At 40.9% G+C, this 24,985-nt stretch overlaps 1 protein-coding gene across 1 annotated transcript; it reads left to right on the top strand.

Moving 5' to 3' along the window:
• The first annotated feature begins 883 nt into the window (after positions 1-883).
• Positions 884-24,678, top strand: LOC134871192 (caveolae-associated protein 1-like). Its single transcript, XM_063893848.1, has 2 exons — positions 884-1,707; positions 20,986-24,678. Exons 1-2 carry the CDS (start codon positions 1,177-1,179, stop codon positions 21,853-21,855), a joined length of 1,401 nt encoding a protein of 466 aa, XP_063749918.1. The 5' UTR covers positions 884-1,176; the 3' UTR covers positions 21,856-24,678.
• The last annotated feature ends 307 nt before the right edge of the window (positions 24,679-24,985 follow it).

Below are 24,985 nucleotides of genomic sequence, written 5' to 3'. Positions count from 1 at the left end.
CCAATGTGAAAAGCCTTGAAGTGGCCTTATGCTTTATGAGGTTTTCCCTTTCCTGTAGCATAACATATAAGATGTTGTGCTTGTAAATGGTCTGCAAAGGCTAGAATATCTGTGTAACAAAACTGACAAAACCAGATGCTAAATAATGATTACATTTTTTTTTTAATTACAATTGGAACAGTAGTTTGAGAAGTCTTTTTAACTCGAAGTCTACTTAAAAACTTTTTTCAGAAGTTTCAACCACATGCCACAACATTCATCAGTGAATGCCGTTGTCATGGCGCCAGCCTCATGACCATATGCCCAACATATTCGCTGCTAAAGGCAGAGAGATAAAGTTATTATATGGGTTGAATGGCAGTAGTCAATTTATAGCAGCAAAGTACACAAATACTTTTGTGTGTTGGAGAAACGGGGATATGAAATGTTCACATCAACAGCAATACTTCCAGAAGGCATCACAAGATCATTGTGTAACCAATTAGCTTCTTTATGGCCTTTGTTTGGTTTCTTTCATCCATCATAAACCCAGCCCACCTTCATAAACTGAATATGCTCTGCATACAAATGTTGAAAGGAGTGGAAACAGGAACAGATCCTGCAGACATTCCTCCTTCTGCTATGCCTGAGCTTGTATACATGCGGATCAGTGCAGCTCCGCTCTAACTATTCCAACCACGCTGATGGGACGAGGCTAGACCAAAGGGGTGTGTTGTTGAGTCACTGACGGGCTGGACCTACTGCTGGAGGTAGAGTCTAACCGATGTGTGTGTGTGTATTTAGGGAGGGTTTGGGGAGGAGTTTCAAGAGAGGGGGAGAGTCCAATGGAAAATAAGGGGGGTGGAGAGAAAAAAAAACAGCCAGCTGTAACTTGACTGGAGGGTTTCTCTGCCTGGTGTAGCATTCACATCGCAACGCTCATGTGGTAACATCCACTATCTCTTGGCTGACCCTGCACACTGGACTGATTCCAGGGATTTGAAGTAGACAGGACAGACAGACAGATAGAGCAGACAGAGTGCTTATATGCTAGAGAGAGATAAGTCAGTGTCGAAGTGGAGGAGAAAAGAGCAGCGATCCAGAGAAGAAAGGGAGAAGCAGGTGAGAAAGTGGAAAAAGGCATCTAGAAGAAGCAGAAAGGTCGATTAGCTGTCTGTACACTTCAAATCAACTGACATGGCTGCTATGGAAGCACTGGAATCCACGAGTGCCCTGATGGAGCCTCAATCTCTGACTGAGATCTCAGACGATGAGGTCAACCTCCCCCCCTCAGATGACGAAGATGATGCCCTAGCCGCGGTCAAGAAAGAGCTGTCCACCATGGGTACAGAAGGGGATGCCGCCGAAGACAAAGACGAAGCAGCGAAGCAGGACACCCAGGTGAATGGGGTGATGGTTCTGACTCTGCTTGACAAGATCATCGGGGCAGTGGACCAGATCCAGCAGACCCAGAGTGGGCTGGAGGCCAGGCAGCAGGAGATGGAGCGCTCGGTGACCAGCATTCAGGGCGAGCTGACAAAACTCTCCAAGAGCCACAGCACCACATCCAATAGCGTGAACAAGATGATGGAGAAGGTGCGGAAGGTCAGCGTCAATGTCAAGACTGTGCACGCCACCCTGGAGAAGCAAGGAGGCCAGATCAAGAAGCTGGAGAGCAACGAGTCCGAGCTGCTCAAGAGACGCAACTTCAAAGTCATGATCTACCAGGTAAGAGAGTTTGTGAAGATATGTATCAGTGTGTGGTTGTGGTTTGTCTGTAAAGTTGTGTATGTAAATTATGTGCCACCTTATTGGTTTACGGAAGGGTGTGGCCCGTTGGTGAGCCATACAAATGTCTTCGCTCTTGAATTTGAATAAAAGTCATGTCACTGACACGCAACTTGCCAAAAAGAGAATCTTGAAAGTCGTTGTGGTGGTTTAATACCAGTGAACAATTTGTTTTAATTTGCTGAGGTGACGAGGGTTTCAGGGAGTGGTTAAAGGGTTCATATCACTGGCATGTGCCCAAGTGACAGGCTGTGCTATCTCTCACCACTGAGCCTGCAATAGCACAAACATGCCACTCACAAAGTAATGCTTTTCCCAGGATAGGTAATATTTAACAAACAGAATGGTACCCCTTATTTATTTTCACACAACTTTATAAGAATATTTAATTTATTAAGTTGATGCTTGGACCCCTGTTTGACACCTTTATGAAAAATATACCCTAACCCTGACCTTTAATATATCATATGCCTTTTTTTTTTTTGTTCTAAGCTGACCTGACCTGAATGTGTGCATGCCCACCATCCACCCGGACCCAATTCCCTTAAATTTCTGCATGGAAGAAAACGTCCTTGAGTGAAAAAATAATTCCTGTGATCATAATCGAAAGCAGCAAGGAATTATAGTATTTATTATGAAAGAATTGTAAGATGATTGACACCACTTCCTTGGAAACAATTACCGGACACATTAGTCACACTCATTTACAAAAAAACACAGCTTCCAGTCATTTTCCTGTTTGGCATCTGCCACATTTTCTTAGTATTTATACATGACCCTTTATAAACTATTATTCTTTTTTCACATCATATTCATATTCTTTTAATCCTTTTAAAAACACCTATTTCAGCCATTACTAAATGTAGCTACTTTTAGCTCAGAGACAATACATTATATTCTTAAACAACATGTAGAAGCAGTGATCATGTGTGTATTTCCATGATGTAAACCCTCCCAGATGTTACTCTACACTCCCCTGCCCCACCCCAGATCTGCTGTGCTCCCGTCAAATACCCAGTGTCCACTGCAGGTGGTTTCCAGATATTTTTCTCCTGAAGCACACTATACTATATATAGGACTAAAGAATACAAGGCAGGCTCGCTGGCTGCCTATTCCTTACGGAATCCATTCGTAACGTCATTTCACTCGTTCCCTTTTTTTAAACAAAGATGGAAAATACCACATGCATGCTCAAGGTCCTGTTCAAGGCATAGGAGCTGAGCTCTGAAGGGCAGATGTTTCATTTGAAAAGACAGAGAGCAGAGCAACTTTTTTTCACTTGTGGGGAGTTGAGGGGAACCCTGTTTCTTTTTTTAGCCTGTGAGGCTGCTGTGTGATGTGTAATAGCTTGCAGCTTTTTGCACAGTGGCGCGAGAACATTCAGAGTTTCCACCCTTGACTCACAGCTTGGACCCAACCTCACTCTCTCTTTCTCTCTCAGTCTCTATCCAACAGCGGGGCAGAAGTCAAATGAGAGCTCCATCTTAAGCAACTCAGACTGTCAAATCTATTCCAACAGGCTTACTCAATATATCTGGCTTCGTTTTCCTGGCATACCAGCCCAAAGTGTTGTTCATAATGATCAGCAGATGAGCATGTCACACCTCTTAGCTGATAAATGCTAATCTCTGTCATCACATCTGAAGGAATTTGATGAGTGAATTGTTTCGAAATCGGAAAGAAACATAAATCTACGTTTTAATTACATCTAATAAAGCTGAGGGCTGCAAGTTTCCAATACAATCTGCTTGGAATACCACACAGTGAAAGACAAAAGGGGTTGGGATATTGCTTGTATTAGCCAACTGCATGGGCCCTGTGGCAACATAAACTCCTCCTGAAATGCCTATCTTTGGCTCACCTACTAACTCCAAACACTGGCTTAGTTTAAGGTTGCCAACCATGACATAACGTCATATTTATCTTCATTAAAAAAGCTAAACACAATGTGTTGTTCTGTTTTCAATTTTCTGTGCTCCCCTGTTGCCCTTCAAGAGCAAATTCTTTCAAAATCAGCAGACGGAGAGAGATTCCACCTACACCCCCCGAAACTGTCACACTGTTTATTTGGCTACTAGCACAGAGTGTCAACACATAAATAGTTGGTCTCTGTCACGACTCTTGACGAATACCAGGGACAATTAAACCAATGCAACTCACAGCAACACATTGAACAATGGTAATTGCTAATTGTCCTTATGGCCGTCAAAAATGTTTAAAAGTAAAACAGGAACCAACTCTTAACATGGCAACTCTCACCCAGGACATAAGCAATATAATGTATAGTGAATTTGAAGTAGAACAAAGTTGAAATACTCACTACAGTATTCCAGCAGTGTGGTGTGTCATTTTTACCCCTATTCATTTTAAAATGTGCCTTTAAACCAATGCATACATACTTAATATGTTTTCAGTCCTACAGCTAGTTTTTCTCCAATTTGAGCATTGACATTTCAATAATATTTCAACTTCAGTGTTCACATGTAGGGGTTCCTGGGTCTTACCCACAGGGCGTTTGTGAGCTATAACATGAATCTATTTGTAAGATTGTGACCCGTGCAACCTATAGCAACAGAAAGTGTTTACCAGATATTTTTCCAAAATTCTACTCTCTACTTATTTTGTGTCAGGTGGGAAATGAGTTTAGATTGGGCACCCTGATAAAGACTTTCTGCCCTGAGGAGAAGCCCTGCCCTGGCGCTGTGCGGATAATAACAACACATTGTTATTGAGCTGTTTGTGCTGTTACATAGGGGCAGCTCACACAGGGAGGACACAGCACAGGGGTTTTGTAGTGGAGCATATAGATGTTTAATCTCTGCTTTAGTAGCAGCCGTCGAGCCACCAGTCTTTCCTCAACTCCCTCCTGGGCCTCCTTCACAAGTGTGGTCCTAACAAGCTTACTTACACAAGTTATGACTTTGTCCATCTCAGTTTCTCATGTAAACACCATAAATATGTATTTGTGATTTCAATGCATATTTATTAGTTAGGAATAATAAGTGTTTTTGGGCATTGAAGATTGCATTAGATTGCATTGTGGTATAACTCATTGCAATCACCAAAAATAAAATCATAACCACCTGTCAATGCAAATATTATCCCATAATGCTACTGGTATGCCAGACTAACTCAGACTACTGTATGATGTGTGAATCAGCAGCTATGTGTGTGTGTGTGTGTGTGTGTGTGTGTGTGTGTGTGTGTGTGTGTGTGTGTGTGTGTGTGTGTGTGTGTGTGTGTGTGTGTGTGTGTGTGTGTGTGTGTGTGTGTGTGTGTGTGTGTGTGTGTGTGTTTTTGGCTCATTTTGGCCTGAATATCCAGTAAGCCATGAGATTTACTCCTTCACATCTGTGAGCAGTGTCTTGACAGCTGAGGCTCTATGGAGCCAGAAAAAAGAGCTTACACTAACTGAGGATCCAACCTGGAATGTGACAACTACAGTATACCCCAGAGTGTGTGTACGAGGGAGTGAAGCAGAGTGATGAAAACATAAGTTGATTCAAGCTGTACTATCCAGTTATATGAAAGATAGATTAAATCGTCAAAGTGCAATGATATGAATGTGTTCAAGGAGACAGGCTTTACCACAGCTCTAAGTTCCAAACCATCTCCATCACAACCCATGATGCTAAATAGCATGTGAACAAAATCCTGTTCATGTATTGCGCATGCTTTTTAATAAAAAAACAATACCATTCCTGTGTATTATATTGCATAGTGTATTGTTTAACCTACATACGCTAACATTAGATATAAGTTAAAGTCAGGGAAAACATGCAAAAAGCTTAATGTATAACTTTTGAAAACAACAATGTTAGTTTGCTGATGGTATTAGCTTCCCTTAGCTTAGCTAGCTTACGTTAGCAGGTATAAGGTATGTATTAAAGCAACCTAACTCTATGAGTTACAGTTCTACTGTCATATTACTAACCCTGGTGTTATTGGTTAATATCTTGTGGCTCAGGCCTAGAGAAATGAATGAATGCATGCTAAATATGCCATATTGTTATAATGGACACTGGTGTAGTTCTAGCCTACACAATTTAACTTATTTCTCCATATTTGGGGCCCAAAATGGTCTGACTAAGAAGATGGGTCCGAGCCTCGAGCTCTGCAGATAGTCCCTTCTAGGCTCTGACCCAGCATTCAAATATGCCACTTAGAACAGCTGTAAACACTTTGACTTGGTTTGACGACACACTGTGTGATCGTGTTCATTCGAAGCATACTTAAATGCCCCGGCTATCATGATGGTGATGTGTGAAGAATGAAGACCAGCGACATTCTGGTTATCTGTTTCGTTCCCCTGCCCCCTAATGTGTATGCATTCTGTTCTGCAACTGTTGGCTAAGACAAAAAATCCCTCTGTGTTATGAGTGTGACCGATTGAAACCGGGGAGATTCCTCCATCAATGTAATGAGGTTGAAACAATATATGTGGGTGAGAGCGAAAGATAAACAAGAAGAAGAGATGTCCGTCCTCTTTGCAGAGGGAGTGGATGGGTGTGTGGAGATGAAAAGCAGGGACCATATTTAGACAGCTGATTCATAACGCAGGCATCCTCAGCTCTCCATGCTAACCTCCTCCTGCCTCCTCCTCCACAGTCACCACCCTGTTCCTCCCTCTCCCTTGCTTCCTCCGCCCACCAGGATAATACACTCCACATCCTCACCCCACCACGCCCTAAAGATCATCCCTACTCCCTCACCCCTGCATTTTTCTATCTCTGCTCTCATTTTCGTCTTTGTCCAAATCCATCAGATTGTCCTCTTGATTAATCAGTTGTTACAGCCCTATTTGTTATAATTTCAACCTCATTCGTTACATATAAAAACTGCAATCAACAGATCTACTGGCAGTGCACAACACTACTTTGACCTGGTTGCCTGTAGATGAATATAAAATGTGTTTATTGGCAGCAGACCAAAACTATGTCCCTTGTTTACTTCTGTTCGGGTTAGCAAAGAAGCTAGCTAATCTGCTAACAGATAGATAGAAAGCTTTGGTTTAATTGTTGGTTTTGGCGGTTGCAAATGTTGCTTTTCAACTACAATTTGGATAGAAGACACCGTATCATAGAGTAACGTATAAAGTTATTATAATAATTCACAAAGGGTGCTAGTTACCAATGAGCTTACCAGCCAACTTGGCCTGCAAGTAGACACTAAACCACTTTAACCTTTTCCCTCGTTGTGGTTTTACTGGAGCCTCAACACAAAGCTTTAAAATCTGTTTCCTCTTTGAATCAAAGCTTTGTTCTTTTGTCTACTTCTCTTGACATTCAATGGAATCTGGATCTTGGACTGCAGAAATATCAAACAATCTGTCAGAACAAATCCCGCTCATCTTTCCTATACCTTCCACAGAATCCAACCAAAACACCTGTTGCGTCTACACTGTTAATTTCAATCGATAGCACCTTGTCCAACTGCACTTTTAAATTCACTGTGATCATAGCTTCATCCGAATGATATAGAAATGAAGTACTCTGAACATTCTTCTCTTAAACTAGAACCAGATCTGCAACACTGTAAAGTACACATTTCACAAACAGCCTTGGAGCAAAAGAAGTCTGAGTAGTGAGTTGCATGGAAATTAATCAAGAGTCAACCCATTCTTTTCTCGCAGGTCGACCCAGGTCCATATAAGGGCATATGAGGCAGAAAATATTCCTAGCTCAGTTCACAGGCCCGATTGTGTGTAACATTGTTTCAGCCGTGGGTAGGGCCTTTTGGTGGAGTGTTTATGGCTTTGGTTCAGTAGGTAGGGGTGGTGTGAATGCCAGGCAAGATGGTCGGGACATGGACAAGAGTGTGTTAACAAAATTCTGAGAAAGGGGGAAGAGTGAAGGAGAGGAGGGATAGAGGATAAAGGAGAGAGAAGGGGATGTAACATAGTGCTTATAGAGACAGAGAATGAGAAGGGGAGAGCCATCTAAAAATAGCAAGTATCACATACTTGTTTGATTGTGAGAAGGAAAGGGCCTTTAGAAAAGTGTTCCTGTTTGGTTTTGTGGATCAGAGGCCGGGCTTAGATAAGTTGTTCTGACATTCAGGACAAATTCTGGACATTCAGGACAAATTCTAACTTGTTTAGCTGTGGTGGTTGCAGCTAGCTTTGACCAAACTTGAATTTTCTGGCTACAGTTATTTGGTAATGTCAAAGACGCTATCCTCATGTTTGTTTCTTTTTTCAGTACCCGGTCACAAGCCAGTCATGCCAAATGTCCAATGAGTGGTCACTCATGTTCTGTTAACCATTAGCAAAAGTTATGGATAACACTTAAATTTTATATTTGTGCCCCAGTGGTCAAGGTCAAAGCGGCAGATGGATGCCTCCAACTGAAATTTGAGAGAAAAGTCATTGTTTCTGTTGCACTTCTCAAGGTTGGTGAGAGTTGCAGTTGTAGTGTGTGTTTCCACCCATTGGCCACTTGGGGCAGCCATGAGACCATTCTGTCTCCGTTTCTTAGTCACATTTTGCTATTATTGTATTTATTATTTCGATCCATACACTTGTGAAAATGTCAAATTCTTCAAAAATACCCTAATAATCTTTCTGCTGTGGTAAATTGCATGACTTATCTGCTGCTCACTTGAAATCAATAGAGAATATTGTCTTTCAGATCCTTGTCTCTCCCCAAATGATTTTTTATTAGTAAGTAAAAGCTTTTCCACATGAGTCAGACGTGGGTGACTCATAGTCAAAAGCGGTGCTTATTAAAAACATAAGTTTGATTCCTCATGATTCCCTCCATCATGTGATTCTTGCTTTCTTGGCTAGCGACAGGATGTGCCCTGAACAGAAGTGCGTTTGTGATTAGTCACTTAAGCATTAAGCTAGATATTACATTTAATATTATGACGCCTTTCTCAAACTTTTGTCTCTAACGTAGATTATGGTGCTTTAAGGGATGCCAAGAGCCATCATTTCTGTACAATAATGAGTTATAACTCTCTAACAGGCTCATTTTATTACATTAATTTAGATGTATTAACTTCATTAGGTGATTAAATCCCCTGAGAATTTTGATTGAATTAAAAAAGGGAAACTACCCAAATCCATTGATCAAATACGAAGGATAAAGGAGTTAATATTTTTTTCAAACAAGCATGAAATCGAATACTCGACTTAAATGTCTGGAGGTTTTGTTGAGTAAGATGAGGCTATGTCATGAATAAGCCTCTGCTATGTTGTCCATTCTTCTTTCAATATATTTCTCGCACATTCTCTTTATGAAAGTGCAATAAAATAATCACTAAAACCCTTTAAAGATGAGTTATTTAATAAACTGTATATACTTATGTCCATCAGTAGCTTTACATTTGTTAGCTTTTAGTAGAGGACACATTTCACAGAGCAGGACAGGAGCAAACAGGAGAGGAAGAAACCACTTCTTCTGCAGCTCCATAAATCTCTCCATAAACACCAACCTCCTCCATTGTTATTGGAAAGAGTAACACAGGGTTGCCATGGGAACAAGCACTGTCATCCCCGGCTGTCCAAGTTCCTCTTAGCCAAGCATGGGGAACTGTACATAGAACCAGAGAAGGCACCGGAGGAACGGTGGGGGCGGGTGCCAAGCTTCACCTGCTGGTCCCAGCATTATAAAAGGACTTTATGAGAGTGAAGCTAAAAGTTGTGAGGGAAAAAAATGTTAAAGCTCATCTTGTGTATACAGTTTCCGTTAGGTATGGCATTGCAATGATATGTAGTTATCACTCAGGTGGAATTATTAATGACAGGGTTCCTTGTGTACTCACTACAGAGGATTGTGTATATGTGTGTGTTTATTGGACTGTATTTGCATGTGTGTGTTTCTGTCTGCCCCTACATGAAAGTACATGATCAGAATCCCTGTGAACCAAAGTATGTAGTAAACCTCCAGTGATAGTCGACAATGGCAAGCTGTGTCTTGCAGTGAGAGAGGAGAGGGGTGAGAATGAGCTGCCTCACACACATGTGTCTGCAGCCTTGGAAACACTTCAAGAAATCCTTATTTGTGAAAGATTGATGCGTTCATCCTTACAAAGCTCCTCTGTTTGTGTAGAAAAGAGGTTCATGAAAACTATTGTGGCTCCTGAATACACTGACAAACACGCTGTGATGCCTTTGAGCACTGTAGAAAATCAGATGTTGACCACAAATTAACACAATGACACAGATCCTGCCTAAAGATAGAGGATGGGGGTGAACATATTATCAACAAATGTCATGGAACTGACTTTAAGAAACAGTTCGGCATTGTAGAAAATGCTAACTTGCTTTCTTTCATTTTAATTCTCATTTGTATGTGTTAGCTAGTAAGAGTGTTAGCCTAGCTTAGCATAAAGACTAGGGATAAGGGGGAATTACTACCCTGGCTTTTTCCAAAATTAAAAATTAACCTCATTTAATCTCACTCATTTACACATTTAATCTGATTTATTTAAGTCTAAGGTTCCTTTATTAGAGAGAGATGACAGCTGAGAAAGATCATTGGTCTCCAACATAACTCAAATCAGGGATTTTGCAGATCATGGTGGGCATCCTATCCGCTAGAGTTGAATTTACTTAAGTGAGGAAAAGTGCAGCAAAGTATGGCAGATTGCAGCAAAGTGTGGCAAAGTGTGGCAAAGTGCGGATAAGTGCAGCCAAGTGCAGCAAAGCATGGTCAAATTTGGAGAAGTGCGGCAAAGTGTGGCACAGTGCGGAAAAGTACGGCTTGTGTAAAGCTGTCATGTTATTTCTATTCAAATCTGCGAGAGTGCTGATCTTAGTGAGCTGTGGCCAAAATTGATTGAAGCCGAATTGAAGTGTGGAAAACTTTAATTTTTTGTGGCAAATTGAAACCACACAGTGTTACAGCCAATCAGTAAACAGATTCCTGTGACTCATAATTAATGATCATACATTTATTGGGACCTTGAGAATGAGCTGCTTCCTTTTAATTAGCCAAAACAATTATGAAGCCACGCACTCACTAAAATGGATATGGCTTGTCAACAACCTATGTAGTATTTAAAGACCAAATACTAACAAGCCTACTGCATGTGCTGTTTTCTCACAAATAAAATACAGTACAGAACAATTTCCTGCCCATTTCTAAAGAATATTCTGCTTTAGATGAATAAAACATACATTTAATACAACAATGTCTGCGAATGGGTTAGCACTCTATCTTATCATTTTAATTCAAATCAGCTTCCTTAAATTATCAATACTATTGGTGATCTTCCTGAACTGGATAAAATAAGACTGAGGTTATCTCGTTCACAGCTGGCGCAGGAATATTTTGGTTTCTCAATGTTTGGTTGCCATGGAGCTGTGACTGTGATGCTGATCTGTCTCATTCCTCAGTCATTTGAGAATCTTAGTCTACTCTCCTAACACTGTCAGGAAAACCACGGAACCAAGGAAGGTAAAAGAAAACAAAGTAAGGGGTCAGGAATGAGGGCTGGAAGGAATTAAAAGAGAACGGACGGATGTGAAAAAGGCAAAAAGAAAAAAAATGTATGAAGGTTGCTGCTGAGCTCCAGCGCAACAACAGGCCTGGTGACTCATTCGTCTCTCTCTCCCCCCTCAGGGACCTGCGGCATGCCATCACTTTATATAGAAATATCTCTCTCTCTCTCTCTCTCTCTCTCTCTCTCTCTCTCTCTCTCTCTCTCTCTCTCTCTCTCTCTCTCTGTCTCTCTCTCCCTCTCTCTGGTCCCATGTCTCTGATTAAAGGGGACGAGTGGAAAACAGGAGGAGAGTAGGGAGTTCTCTCCCAAGAGTTTTCTGCTGTGTGTGACCATCACACTCTTTCCCATGGCAATCACATGAGAAATGTACTGAACACACACACACACACACACACACACACACACACGCACACACACACACGCACACACACACACACACACACACACACACACACACACACACACACACACACACACACACACACACACACACACACACACACACACACACACACACACACACACACACACACACACAGAGTTCCTTGACTGGTTAGAGCAATGTATGCCACATCCATCACCTGAGGAGCCAGGCTGACAGAGAGCATCAGGGTTAGAATGATATACCAGCTTGCTTGTATTGGCTTTAGTTAGAAGAAAGTAAATAATGTAAACCATCTCTTATACTGTGTGAGACGGATAAGGATATCATTTATCTAAAAGCCATGCAACTTTTGAGTTCAAAGTCCAAATTTGGTCAAGTTCTGTCCCTGTGTTCTTGCTCTGCAGATTTTCTGGTTGAGACTCAAACTACATTTATAAAAAACAAAAATCACATCAAGACTAACCTGACTCATGAACATAGACAATATATCTCAGAAAGTGATTGTTGTCTCAGGTAAACATCTAGGAATTTTCATATACAAATATATTTGAAATATAAATAGAAGGCCTGTAGGGACAAGACATGAAGTCATCTTTTGAGGTGCACCATGGGCCAAGTTGTTTTAACAGTTACTCAGCAATAAAGAATCCCCGTTTGTCAAACCTCTGCAGAAAGGTATTGTTTTATGGTCCAACCTCACCACCAGTACAAGCGTGAGATGGTAAATTAAGTAGCTACAAACACAGCACCGCAACAGAACAGAAGCAACAGAAAGGAAAAGTTTGCCAAAAAAAAAAAAAAGTATGATGGTGGTAAGTCCCACCCACAAGGTTTGCAATATAAAGAAACTAATGCATACCTAGTGTTTACTTCCTGACATGTTTGCAGGACAACCAATGTCTAGCTACTCACTTAGTCAATGTGCAAGTTCATGGGTGTGTTGTAACTTGTTTGATCTAACGTAGAGCAATAATGTGTTTATTTGCTTACTGACACAAGCCGGAGAAATGTTGAAGCATATTGTTACCTGATTTAATTTTGAAGTGCTTGACAGGAAATGCTTTTATTTTGAATTGCAAGTGTCTGTGTTTTCCGTGATGTTGAGTGCATGTATCCACTACAACCACCATTCCTTTTGTAAACTGCTGCATTCCTCTAAAGTAAATGTTCAGTTTGGACTAGACCGGCTTTGCTAATTATTCCACTACACAACAGGGTGTGAGGCAGAGTAATTAAAGCAAGGCCTTTATCAGTGGCACTGATGTCACAACAGTTGAAATTTACTCACACAATGCTTTAGCATGTTATTTTACTATTGTGGAATAAAAGAACACGTATTAGGAGGAAATGTTCCTACCTGTGGTTACATTCATTTTCCCCTCAACATGCTTCCCTGCTAACTTCTGGTCATTCATATTGATGCCACTGGACGTGCTCCAGGGTTGGACCTCTGCTGCTACAGATTAACAGCTGCTTTGAGCCAATCATTGCAATCATTGTTCCAACATCTTGGAGGTTCATGACTCAGCACTCAGACCCTCCAAGCTGCAATTTAGCCATCTGCACTGGGCAGACCACACTGACCCAATGATGTTTGCTAATATTTCTTACATGTGTAGAAAATCAGAAATATCGTTGTGATTTAAACCCGATATCATGCATTTTTTTAGGGGAAGGTGAAGCTGTTAGTAAATGCCCATTGATTAAGACACTGGTGGTCATGGTGATGAAATGTCGAGGATGCTGAAGATCTGGATTTGATGAATGGACATTTAATGAGCTCAACCTGGGCCCTGGATGTGATGACTGGAGGTTAATGTGGTAGAGAATGGGCTGCAACTATTCTGCCTGAAATGACAGTAGCAGAGAGAATAGATTTACATTTTCACAGCCAAATAAAAAAACACATTTCCCATAAATTGAGTTGGTTCCTAAAAATGGGACATTACTTCACAGATCAGCAGTTTACTTTTTTATTACTAAATTGGCCAGGGCAGTGCAGTTTGTGCTGGATAGGTGTTTTCTCTGTTTGGTCTAGCATAAACTCCAATTAAAAATGTAACTATTTTTCATCCCTCTTGTATCTAACTATGCAAATAGTTAAATGTTTACTGTGCAGGTTTGAACATATCTGAGATATTTAAGCTTCAAATCCTATAACCATCGAGAGGGAACTCTTGAGGGGGAAGTATTCCTGCTGCTTGAAACATTTCCCTCCACTATGAATGATTCAGCCACATAAATGCCCCTCTTCCATCTGTCGCTGGTCCAAAATGTTCCATGATTCATTCCATGGCGCTCGCTTGCTCTTGGCTTAGCCTGTGTTGCGTGTAGTCTGTTGTTATAAAACAATTTACAGAGTGCTGTGTATAGAAAAGCTCTTTCATCTAAAATTATGAAGTGTGCCAGAGCCTGCAGAAGATGTTTAATTACCCTTTTTTCTTTTCTTTGCGTGGCTTATGGAGCTATAAAGGGTATTTTTGAAGTGAGTTGAAGGTCATAATTAATTCCTAACCTCAAAAACAACAGTTAAGAAACTGATCTCACCCAAAGGCCCATTCAGTGTCAGTTTAGTGGAGCTTTTGCTTAATATCTCATCAAATGATCCAAATCATATCAACATTTCCATGACAACTCGTTAAACCCCATCGGAAATGAACATCATGTGAAATTATAAAGCCTTTCAGAACAGATATAAATGGACTTTGTGGTGAGATTGTTAGATTGTGATTCAAGAGCTCCAGAGGAAGAAAGACAATGTCCTCATTTGATTCTTTGCCTGCACACATTCCTCTTGACGTCAGTAGTTGTGTTAGGAGGATTCCCCATCTTCCTGGATTTACTGGAAAATCCCCTTTTTGCATGAGTGTGTGTTTCCTGCACCTAGGAGAGCAACTGTACATGTGCTGCGTGAGTGCACAATTTATTGCACCAACACACACACACACACACACTTTCCACAGCAGTAGGGGAGTTCTTTGTGGTTTAAGTTTAAACAGGAAAGCAGAAACAGAGAGGGGTGTGTTGCACTGGGATTCCTGTCTCTCGCTCTACATAAGGCTGATGAGTGGTTGCAGTGTGGGCTTGGAGTGGAAAGCTTCCATGGTGCGCTGCTCACACACACACACACACACACACACACACACACACACACACACACACACACACACACACACACACACACACACACACACACACACACACACACACACACACACACAAACACACACATTCAGGCACAGTCAAAGCTTGTGCACACACATACAAATAAATTCATTACACAAACAAACAACTGTTGTATCTACGTGAGCATATTTGCACACACAGTTACACTTCTGTCTGTTTTTTCAATCCTTCCTTTCATCTGGAAACATTACACTTCAAGCTCACCACTGTTACCATGGAGACACAACATATGTTTGAATGCCAGGCAATCAAAGCTAAATCTAGATTTATATGAGTTCACTGTATGCAGACATGTTGTAATAGTGACATGAGGTATACCAGAGGTGGCTGAAAGGCATATACAAAAGATTTTGAGCCTGAGGCTGGACGTGTGCTATTCACACACTTGGCTCTGGCATTGTTTTTGCTGCCATGGTTCCTCTGAGCTGGTTTATCGTCAGCGTGTGGCTCACAACCGGCCACGCCCAAGAAATTCAACTATGCCCACATGAGACTTCCCCAAAATCTGTAAAATGTGACTTTCAGGAAACACACAGGAACAAACAGGAAACCGTGCTTAGAGTGATATGTAAATGATAATATACAACACAGACTAGGTAATAATAAAACATTACCAACATGCAACTTTGAGTGGTGCTCTTCCTGTTTGTGATTGTAAAATTTCGGGCCCCCTCTGGTGAAGTCCTGTTTACACAATGGGCTGATTACCATGAGAAAGAACGGTTTATATTAAGAGTTTGTTCAAGGACAATAAGTGGTTACAAGATTTTGCTCTTAGGCATAATGTTCTTCATATGTAATTTACATTTTTAGCAGAATTTGTTCTGAATGTATGCATAACAGTTTAGGATTTTACAAAATGTTTTTACTTCTGTGCAAGGCAGCCATTTCCTTTTTTTTGTTTTATTCAGTAATGAAAGTTCACTAAAGGTTGTAATCCATTTGTGAACCTCAAGGATGCGTTCATTTGTTGAACTGTTGCAGTATTGTTTCATGCAATGCAGCCACCTAAGAATAATGGTGTTGATATTTACTTCGATTACAAAACTAAGACATTTCATACTATGCATAAAATGGAGAAAAATACATTTAATTTATTTGATCCATGCTGCATGGTTTGCAAATTGAACAGCTGTAAGTCATACATAATGTAAACATGCAGAACCACTTGTACTGGCCCTTTAAATCCACTTTTACTAGAATTTGGACATTTCCGACTTTGACCACTCAATAGCAGTATAATGTAAACATAGCAGCACATTTATTTGAATGGACTCCCGCCAACATACGGAAAACAGGAATAGTCTTTGTACTTGGAAACTCAAATGAAATATCTCCTAACTTATAGTAAAACTAACTTTATAAACTTTAGGGTCCAAATGCTTGTGCTGGGCTGTACAGAGGCAGAGTGGGACAGAAGCCCCCACACACACTCATCGGGAAAGAGAAACACTGCATTGTGCTGACAACACAGAGCATCAGGCAGCTGATCTCAGCAACTGACACACACTCACACACGCAAACACACACTCACACAGGTTCATTGTGTTTGTCTCGTTGATGCCAGCCGATTGACACGTACATGGTGAGAGTAAAAGTTGCAAATTCTGGTTCTGTAGCATGAGTTCATAGAAACTTTAGAGCATGTATTTTGCTTGTTAGTAAAACAATATATATATAAAGGAAAAACACTGAAATGCATAGCAGAGAAAAACTTCTGAATAAGTCAATTGCTGAGGAAAAAGGTGTCCGGATGTCAAGGAGTTGAAAACCTGGCTCCACAGCAGACACCATGATTATTTCCAAACCCGTCAGGGAAATAAATTACAAGTTTTGTCAAACTATGTTGATGCCATAAACTGATCCAAGGCTGAACCACCAGCTTAGATGTGAAAATCCTCTATAATGTGCTTCACAATATAGTTATATGTGTATTATTAACCATACACTTATAATGTATTATTCCAGAGAGCTAAAGGTGTTGACGAAAATAGCCAGAGTAAAAGCACTGTAAACACCTCTCAAATGAATGAATTTAGTTTTCCACCAACCATGAATCGTGTGTGTGTGTGTGTGTGTGTGTGTGTGTGTGTGTGTGTGTGTGTGTGTGTGTGTGTGTGTGTGTGTGTTATTAGTGGTAGGAGAGTGCCTGCAATGTGGAAATGAATGTAGTGCACAGTGAACACACACCCTCTCACACACAAATCAACATGAAGGCATAAGAAGAGATAAAGAGCGCAGCCCCATATTGCGCTGTAACAAATCATGAGATGACAGCTCCCATCGCTCTAACACACAGTGATTTTCTCTGTCTCACACACACACACACATGGTGGTTAAGAGTGTTTTGCAACTAAATTCCATCCTGATCATTCAGTAATGAAAGTACAAACCAGATATGGAAATCTCCTTTTGCAAGCGCTAAACGCAAAATGTAGTCACACTGCCACACCCCACACACACACACACACACACAAACACACACACACACACACACACACACTCGTCAACATGCACTCACAGAGCCATTACATACCTCACTCGTATTTTCCATGGCCCTGAGTGTACCTTCCTGTGTTTTGTGCAGCAGCGTCATAGAGAACAATGTCCCATTAAATTAGGAGGGTCAGGAAGTCAACACATTAAGGTGAATGCCTGAACTTCCCTCTTTCCATGTACTTTGACACACACACACACGCACGCACGCACGCACGCACGCACGCACGCACGCACGCACGCACACACACACACACACACACACACACACACATGCAGGCAGCACAGACCCCCCTGATGAATTCTGCCTATGCAAACACATTAGTGAACTCCAACACCGTAGCTGACAGACTGGGTTTCCCCGGGCACACACTGTACACACTGTATGTCCAGGCTCCTCAGAGATACAGTAAAAGTCCAGCTAGAGCCCAATGAGGTTTATTATTATTTTAATCTTTTCATGGGTTGGACGGTTTATTAACCACATAAGCCTAAAACTCTTCAATGTTTCCATCATTCTTGCATCCATCGTTTAGAAAAACGTACTGCTGAGAACTAGCAGCAGCTGCCCCAAAAAGCCCCCCTACATCCTGGGTTCACAACATTTTATTTTGCTGACACTTTTATCCAAACTAACAATTTTATACCTTCGACATATGATACAATGTTAGTTATTGTGCCCTCAACATGTGGACTGCAGGGTCTGGGGATCGAACCAATCAGCAGTTGATTGGTGGATGCTGATTGGTCCCTGAATAAACTAATATTAGAAGGTTAGAAGGACAAAGTGGCAAAAAATGTGTCGTTCTTGAGTAAATGTACTTACACCACTGAGTACTACTTACACCAATTTAGTGTTATGATATATGTTGCATGTAAGATATCTCAAACCGTGAATTTAATGAACATTTTAAAGTTGCATATGGTTGACTTGTCTAAATGTCAGGAAACTCCACTGTCATTCAAAAATAGATTCCCACAAGAAGAAGCTGCACGTAAATACCCAACCCTAACGTCAACCTTAATCAGAACTCCAGTGACAAAGTGTGTGGCCGTGTCAGAGAACCGGTCTACACGTTGCTTAAGCGATTTCCAACACCCACGGCATTGTTCTTGCAATCGAAACACGATGTGATGAATATTAGCGTGTCAGGTATTTTCCAGCACCGCGCCTGTCAACACAGCTGTTCAGGAAAGCAAAGATCCCACATCCAGGGTCAAGCTTACCCAAGATACCGCAGTACAATACCTTCATAAAACCGCCATCACACTGCAGAACAGAACACAATAGACAGCCCCCCCCCCCCTCCCCAGTCCCCATTAGCTCCCATACCTCCACCTTCCAGCCAAACTTTGATGCTATCATCTTCCTGCTGAGCAGATGGTTTTCCAAGACTCTGAAGCATCATCCCACATGTGGTATTACTCGAGTCATACAACAGCACAGAAGTGTCTTCCCTTTCCACACCTTAGCCCCCCCTCCCTGCGATCCTTTGTGTCCGAGTTCCTGTTTTGACCGTAGAGGCAGTGGAGAGGGACAGGAAAAGACAATACAGTACGTACAACAAGCATTGGCCCTCAGGCAGACATTCAGGAGCCCAATTGGAGGAGGATTTGCTGTGATGGAAAGTGGAAGACCTGCCTCCCTCACCCCCTCCTTACATGGCTTCATTTACAGGCCGGAGCATTGTGTTTACGAGGCGAGGGAGGCACATGAGAGAAAGGGAAAGAAAGGCTCCCTCAACTGCAAGGCAAACAGGGAGTGAAAGAGGTCGATAGGATATGGAGCAGCGAGGGAAATGAAGGGTTAGATGATGGCAGGAGGAGGTGAGCACGGTGCTGTGCAGGAATGCTTTATCTGGGCGGGCCAGGGTCAGGTTGTCCTACTTGCAGTACACTGTATCAGGTATGGTGTGCTGTAAAGGAGGTGTCAAAACTGTGCTGAGCAAGACTTTTATGTTGCAACCAACGCCTAGTGGGTCTGAAAGCTGAAGGGTTCAAAACACACTGAAACTGCTTTTCTTGGGGCCGGGATGTTAGCTTTGGCTACTTTGTTTGAGGGGGGTTGCTAGTAGAAAGGACATAGAGTCATTTAAATTAAAATTGCTCATCCAATGAGCAAATTGTATGCCACACTGGTGTATCTGTAGTAAGCTCACAGAGTGTCAGAAATGTAATGGGTCCATATTTTTGGGTGCAGTAACAAATTCTATATGATTCTGTTAAACCTTACACCACAATGTCCTATCTCACCTGTCTAGACTCGACTATACTGTTCATACTATGGTCATTGGTCTGATAATTAGACAGATTTTTCACCATTTTAACTTAATATCACGTTGGCTAAATTCTTAATGTTTTTATTCTTTATTTGCCCTAATTAATCAGAAGCAGGCCCCTCTGAGATTATTTCAGTTGGAATACTTTTAGGAACAGTTATCTTTTCATTTTCATGCTCAAATTCATTCACATTTCATTTATGTATTGGTTGTTATTTGCAAATGTTAAGATGTATACAATATAGACTAACTGTTTCTCTGTTTCCAAATTTGAAATGGCATTCCATTTGGTGAAGAGGGCATAATGACTCATGTATGCCTTAAACACAAAGTTTTGGACTTGGTCTTGACCTGAGACCTGACATGGGACTGACAGTACAGCACTTGTCTGACTTTGGTCAAAGCAATAATATTAAGTTTAGATAAAAAATGTAATATTATTGCTTTCAACTAACCTAATACAGTATTTAATTAAAGTCAGCGTTTCCATTTTTGCAGTGTACTGACTATTACTTTTACAAAATATGCATGGACATAGGCAGATGAGCACACACACACTCTCAATATTCTTTCAATCAATCTGTCTTGGCCTGGTGAACACAAAGCATGTGTCAGCCTGCAGAGAGGAACATTAGACCACAGAACTTCAAGTCTCCCTGATCCTGACAGGAACATAGTGCAGCTCTCTCCTCCCCTTAATATCCAGTCCTTGTGTGTTTCTCCGTGTGTGTGTGTACACTGTCTGTGTCTAAGCATATTTTATTAATGTGAGTAGAAAGGTATGTGCAGCTTTGTACTCAAACTGTGGTTTTGTTGCATACCTCTTTAACACTTTGCTCACTGCTTCCAGGAAACCCCCCTAAACTATTTCCATTTCCATTTTTCCATCCCTTTATCTTTGAGACATTTACATTCTTCACTGTCATTTCTCCCTCTGGCATGACATAATTAAGTGAACCCTGGAGTCTTGTTACTGATTCCCCTAGGTCCTGGTCTCTGCCAAACCGTATCAGTACACATCTCTAATGCCTCTATTGTGTTGCAAGACCTCGCTGGTGAGTCACCACAGTGAGCCTGTGTGTACCTGTGCAGAAAGAGAATGATACATTGCACAAATAGAAATATAAACATGCAAATATATTATATAATGAATTTAATCTCATCAACTTAACAACAAACACTTGCATTACTGATAGTATATGTCAGCTTTTAGGGTTGCTGCAGATACAAATCTCAAAATGGGTTTTTTTCAGTGATTTTCCAGTTCCTTCAACCTTTTCATTTTTGTGTTTTATATCTGCTTGAATTCTCATCGGCCATCCTGGACCAAAATTCCGTTTGAATTTGAACTTTTTTTTTGGTTTTGCTAAATTACATTAACAGTACTGTCATTAACCTTCTTTATGTTCTCTTCTCCCCAGGATGAAGTGAAGGTTCCCTCAAAACTCAGCATCTCCAAATCCTTGAGGGTTTCTGAGTCTGTGTCGGGAAGCAGAGGAGGCAGCATGCTGGAGCTGAAGGAAGCTGTAGAAGGGGAGGAGGCTGAGGCAGAGAAGGCAGACAAGCCCCATGTAGACCTTTCATCAGATGAAGAAGGGTTGGAGATCGAGGAGACCATAGAGGAGACCCGCGCCGAGCGCATCAAGCGAAGCAGCCTGCAGCGTGTACAAACCCTGAAGACGGTCTTCTCAAAGGAGAAGATGGATAAGAACAGAGCAAAGACCAAAGAGAACCTGGAGAGGACCAAACAGAAAACCAAGGAAAACATTGAGAAGACAAAGCAGAAGACCAAAGATAACCTGGAAAAGACCAAACAAAAAACCAAGGATACTTTGGAGAAGACCAAACAGAAGACCAAGGACAACCTGGAGAAGACACGTCACAACATCGAGAAGAAGATGGGGAAGCTCGGAACAAAGATGAGTGTCAACCCTGAGCGCAAGCAGAAGATCGTAACATCCCGTGAGAAGGTGAAGAAGTCCTTCACACCAGACCATGTGGTTTACGCCCGGTCAAAGACTGCTGTGTACAAGGTGCCCCCCTTCACCTTCCACGTCAAGAAAATCCGTGAGGGTGCCGAGGAGGTGATCCAGGGAACGGAGATGGTGGAGGTGTCCCAAGATGCTGATGCCTTCAGCGGAGTGGATGGGGAGGTTGAGGAGGGCGCAGTGGAGCTTGAGATGGAGATGATGAATGGAGGGGGGGATGAGGAAGAAGCTGAGGAGGATGAAGAGGAAGACAGCCATGAGGCTCTGCAGGAGAATGAAGACAGAGATAGAGACAGCGACTAGATAAAGAATAAGGAATTGGTCAAGGTCCTCACATGATCCCTGAGATTCTTTTGTAGAAACAAAATTGATTATGGGGATTGGTAATGAATAATTATGGTTGATGACAACTTGGGTCTATTTTTTTAATATTTTCGGCCGTTATTAGTGTCAGTTATGATAACTTTGTACATACAGTACATGTAATTGTTGAGATCTGGGAGCACGTTACAAGATGAATAGGTCAGTCAGATGTTTAGACAGCTGAGTTAGGGTTAGGGTTGGAGTTCGCAAAAACTGTCGTTCACCTAACAGAAGAACCTGTGGACAATCACAACTATCATAAGGATGGTACAGTTCCCCTTTGTTTCTCCACCTTATAAATTTGGCGAGCCTACAACCCATCCTTTCAGATTGTCCGACTGTTGCTTCTCTTGATGTGTTGCAAGTTTTTTTGATGAAACAGCTCTGATAAACCCACTGTACACCTCCCACTCAGCAACAAGCAGACACAGTTAGGGACCTGCTGGTACAATCTGGCAGCTGAAGACCTATGTCTGAAATGTTGGACTTTTGCATGTGGACTTAAACATCACACCATATGAATGTTATTGTTGCTAAAACATTAGCAAAAAGCAAAGCTAGTGCCAGGAAGTATACCAGTATAGAACTACTATAAAAAAAAAGTAAGGACTAGAAGGTAATCTGACCTTGGGTTGCAGCATTCCCAGATCGTAGCAGTTAATTTGGCAAGACAATGTTATCATCACCATTCCAAATAATGACATTCACTATAAAAAAGGGACCCAAGTTGTACAAAAAAAAGAACAAATCCCCAGGAAGGGCTTCATTTTCCAGGGAAATGAAGCCCTTTTTTATAGTGAATAATGACATTCACTATAAAAAAGGGACCCAAGTTGTACAAAAAAAAAGAACAAATCCCCAGAAAGGGCTTCATTTTCCAGGGATTAATACAAATCTTCCCATATCCCAAATTTCCCAAGTGCACAAGCACTTCAAGAGTTGGTTAGCTAGCCGCTACATGTGTTTAAAGTCCATATTTGTTTGAGTGAAGTCGATGATCGTGAAATTCGAAAGAAGAAGAACAAGAAAATGTGAAGAGGAAACCGGATATAACTTTGTTCTTGACTGGGGAAGGGAGGTGGGGCCATTGTGGAACTGACATAGTCAAGAAACAATAAGGAGGACACCATCATCGCATTGTAAGTGTAGTTTTTAGCAGCATTTCCTCCTATTTTTTAAAAACCCCAATCAAGCATATGGAAAGGAATAATCTCCTGCTACTGAATTAAAGTATTAATGTCCAATGGAAAGTTAAACAGAAAATGTCCAAATTGTTCATAAACAAACTGAGTACATATTTGTGCTTAAAATGCTTAAATACATTGTCTATTACATACCGCACACGCACACGCACACGCACGCACGCACACACACACACACACACACACACACACACACACACACACACACACACACACACACACACACACACACACACACACACACACACACACACACAAGTATTCCTTCCATCACTTTGTTGTTCATCTGTTTAAAACCTGAAGTGTTATCTTACCCTGCTTAATGTACTCATTACTTAGTTACCATGTTGTAATTTCTAGGTTTTGATGAGTTCATAGTTCAATATTTGTATATGAATTTGTATGTGACCAGAATTTACACATGGCTGACATCAATTCCTATTCAACACTGACAGCCTAATATTTGCTTCACACCTGGTTGCAGTACTCTAATGCAACATTTTCCTGCCAAATAATAACAAGTACCCATGGAAACGAAGGTCTGCAACTCAAAGGCAGAGACAGCTCATCTATAGGTCCATTGCATTTCACTCGCCGATTGTATTCACTTTGTTTAGTTTTGTTTTATTTTAAGAAAATCTTCTTATAAATCATGTTATGTGCTATTTTAAGATGTGTTTTCTAAATAAACTGAGATAAGGACCAATGCTCTCAGAAAGAACCAGTTCACAGTCTTACCAACTGTGTACTATTGGGACCTGTCCATTCACAGGACAAAAGGAGAGTGTGTAACGGCGGAGGTCTGTCACTGACCCCTAGTGTCCAGTCATTTCATTTCACCAGACCGCTAAAGTGTTCTCTTCCATTTCATTTAGATCTTACAACACATTTTTCATCTCTTGTCCACATTTACTTATTTGTAATAAGGTCCATATGTTTTATATATTCACAACTACTGTTTTCAAGAATTAATTAATAGATTTTCTAGCATTTTCAAGATAGATTTCCATTCACCTATGCACTTATCCTTGACAGGTCAGCTGAAGTGAATCGAAAGTATGAGTCAAAAATGTTTTTTTATATATATATATAACCCTTTCCAAAGTTTAACACATTGCCACAGCATTTGTTCTGTCAGCGTTCAGTTTCTAGCTCAGACACATCACAGCTTTATTAGTGTTTTTTGTATATAATGTGAATCACTGCAAATGCAGATAATATGCTCTTTTTTTTTTTTACAAGAGAGCTTCTTGCCTTCTGCTGCTTGCACTTCTTTTGCATTTAATACAGCTTCTCAGGCTGTATCCTAGCTTTTTGATAAAATTGTGTTAGAGAATTATATCAGTGGTTTAAGGCTAAGCCTTTCAAAGTGGATTAACAATGCCATGTCTGCCAGAGAAATAACAACATGCAGGTGTGCTGAGGCCGATGTCAATGGAACATAAAATGTAGTTCACACTTAACTGTTTCCTTGCTTTTGTTTTGTTGGTAACTGATTCCAGTATAATGTTGCATTGCTTAACCACTAATGATTTAATTAATAAAAGCTGTTTGGTTCACAGTTTCTGTGTTTTAATTCAATCTAAGCAGAAAAAAGTGAAGGAATGGACCCAAAAAAAACCTTGTTGAGATTAAAAAATGTGTTTACAGAAGACATGTATGATCTAGTTTTGTTTTCTAATTGAAGAAACCTTGTTTATTATTATAGTTGTAGCTCATATTAAAGACAAATAAAGTCAATGTCACCAGATTGGATAGAAACATCGTCACATAGGTAAAACTAAAGATAAAGTAAGACTAATACAATTATTGCTGAAAAGGCAGAGGCTAGAGTCTGAACAAATATATATATTTTTAAAAGGTACAAT

The sequence above is a fragment of the Eleginops maclovinus genome, chromosome 10, assembly GCF_036324505.1.
Source record: "Eleginops maclovinus isolate JMC-PN-2008 ecotype Puerto Natales chromosome 10, JC_Emac_rtc_rv5, whole genome shotgun sequence".
In the NCBI taxonomy this organism is placed as follows: domain Eukaryota; kingdom Metazoa; phylum Chordata; class Actinopteri; order Perciformes; family Eleginopidae; genus Eleginops; species Eleginops maclovinus.
This window is presented reverse-complemented; position numbering and strand designations above follow the sequence as displayed.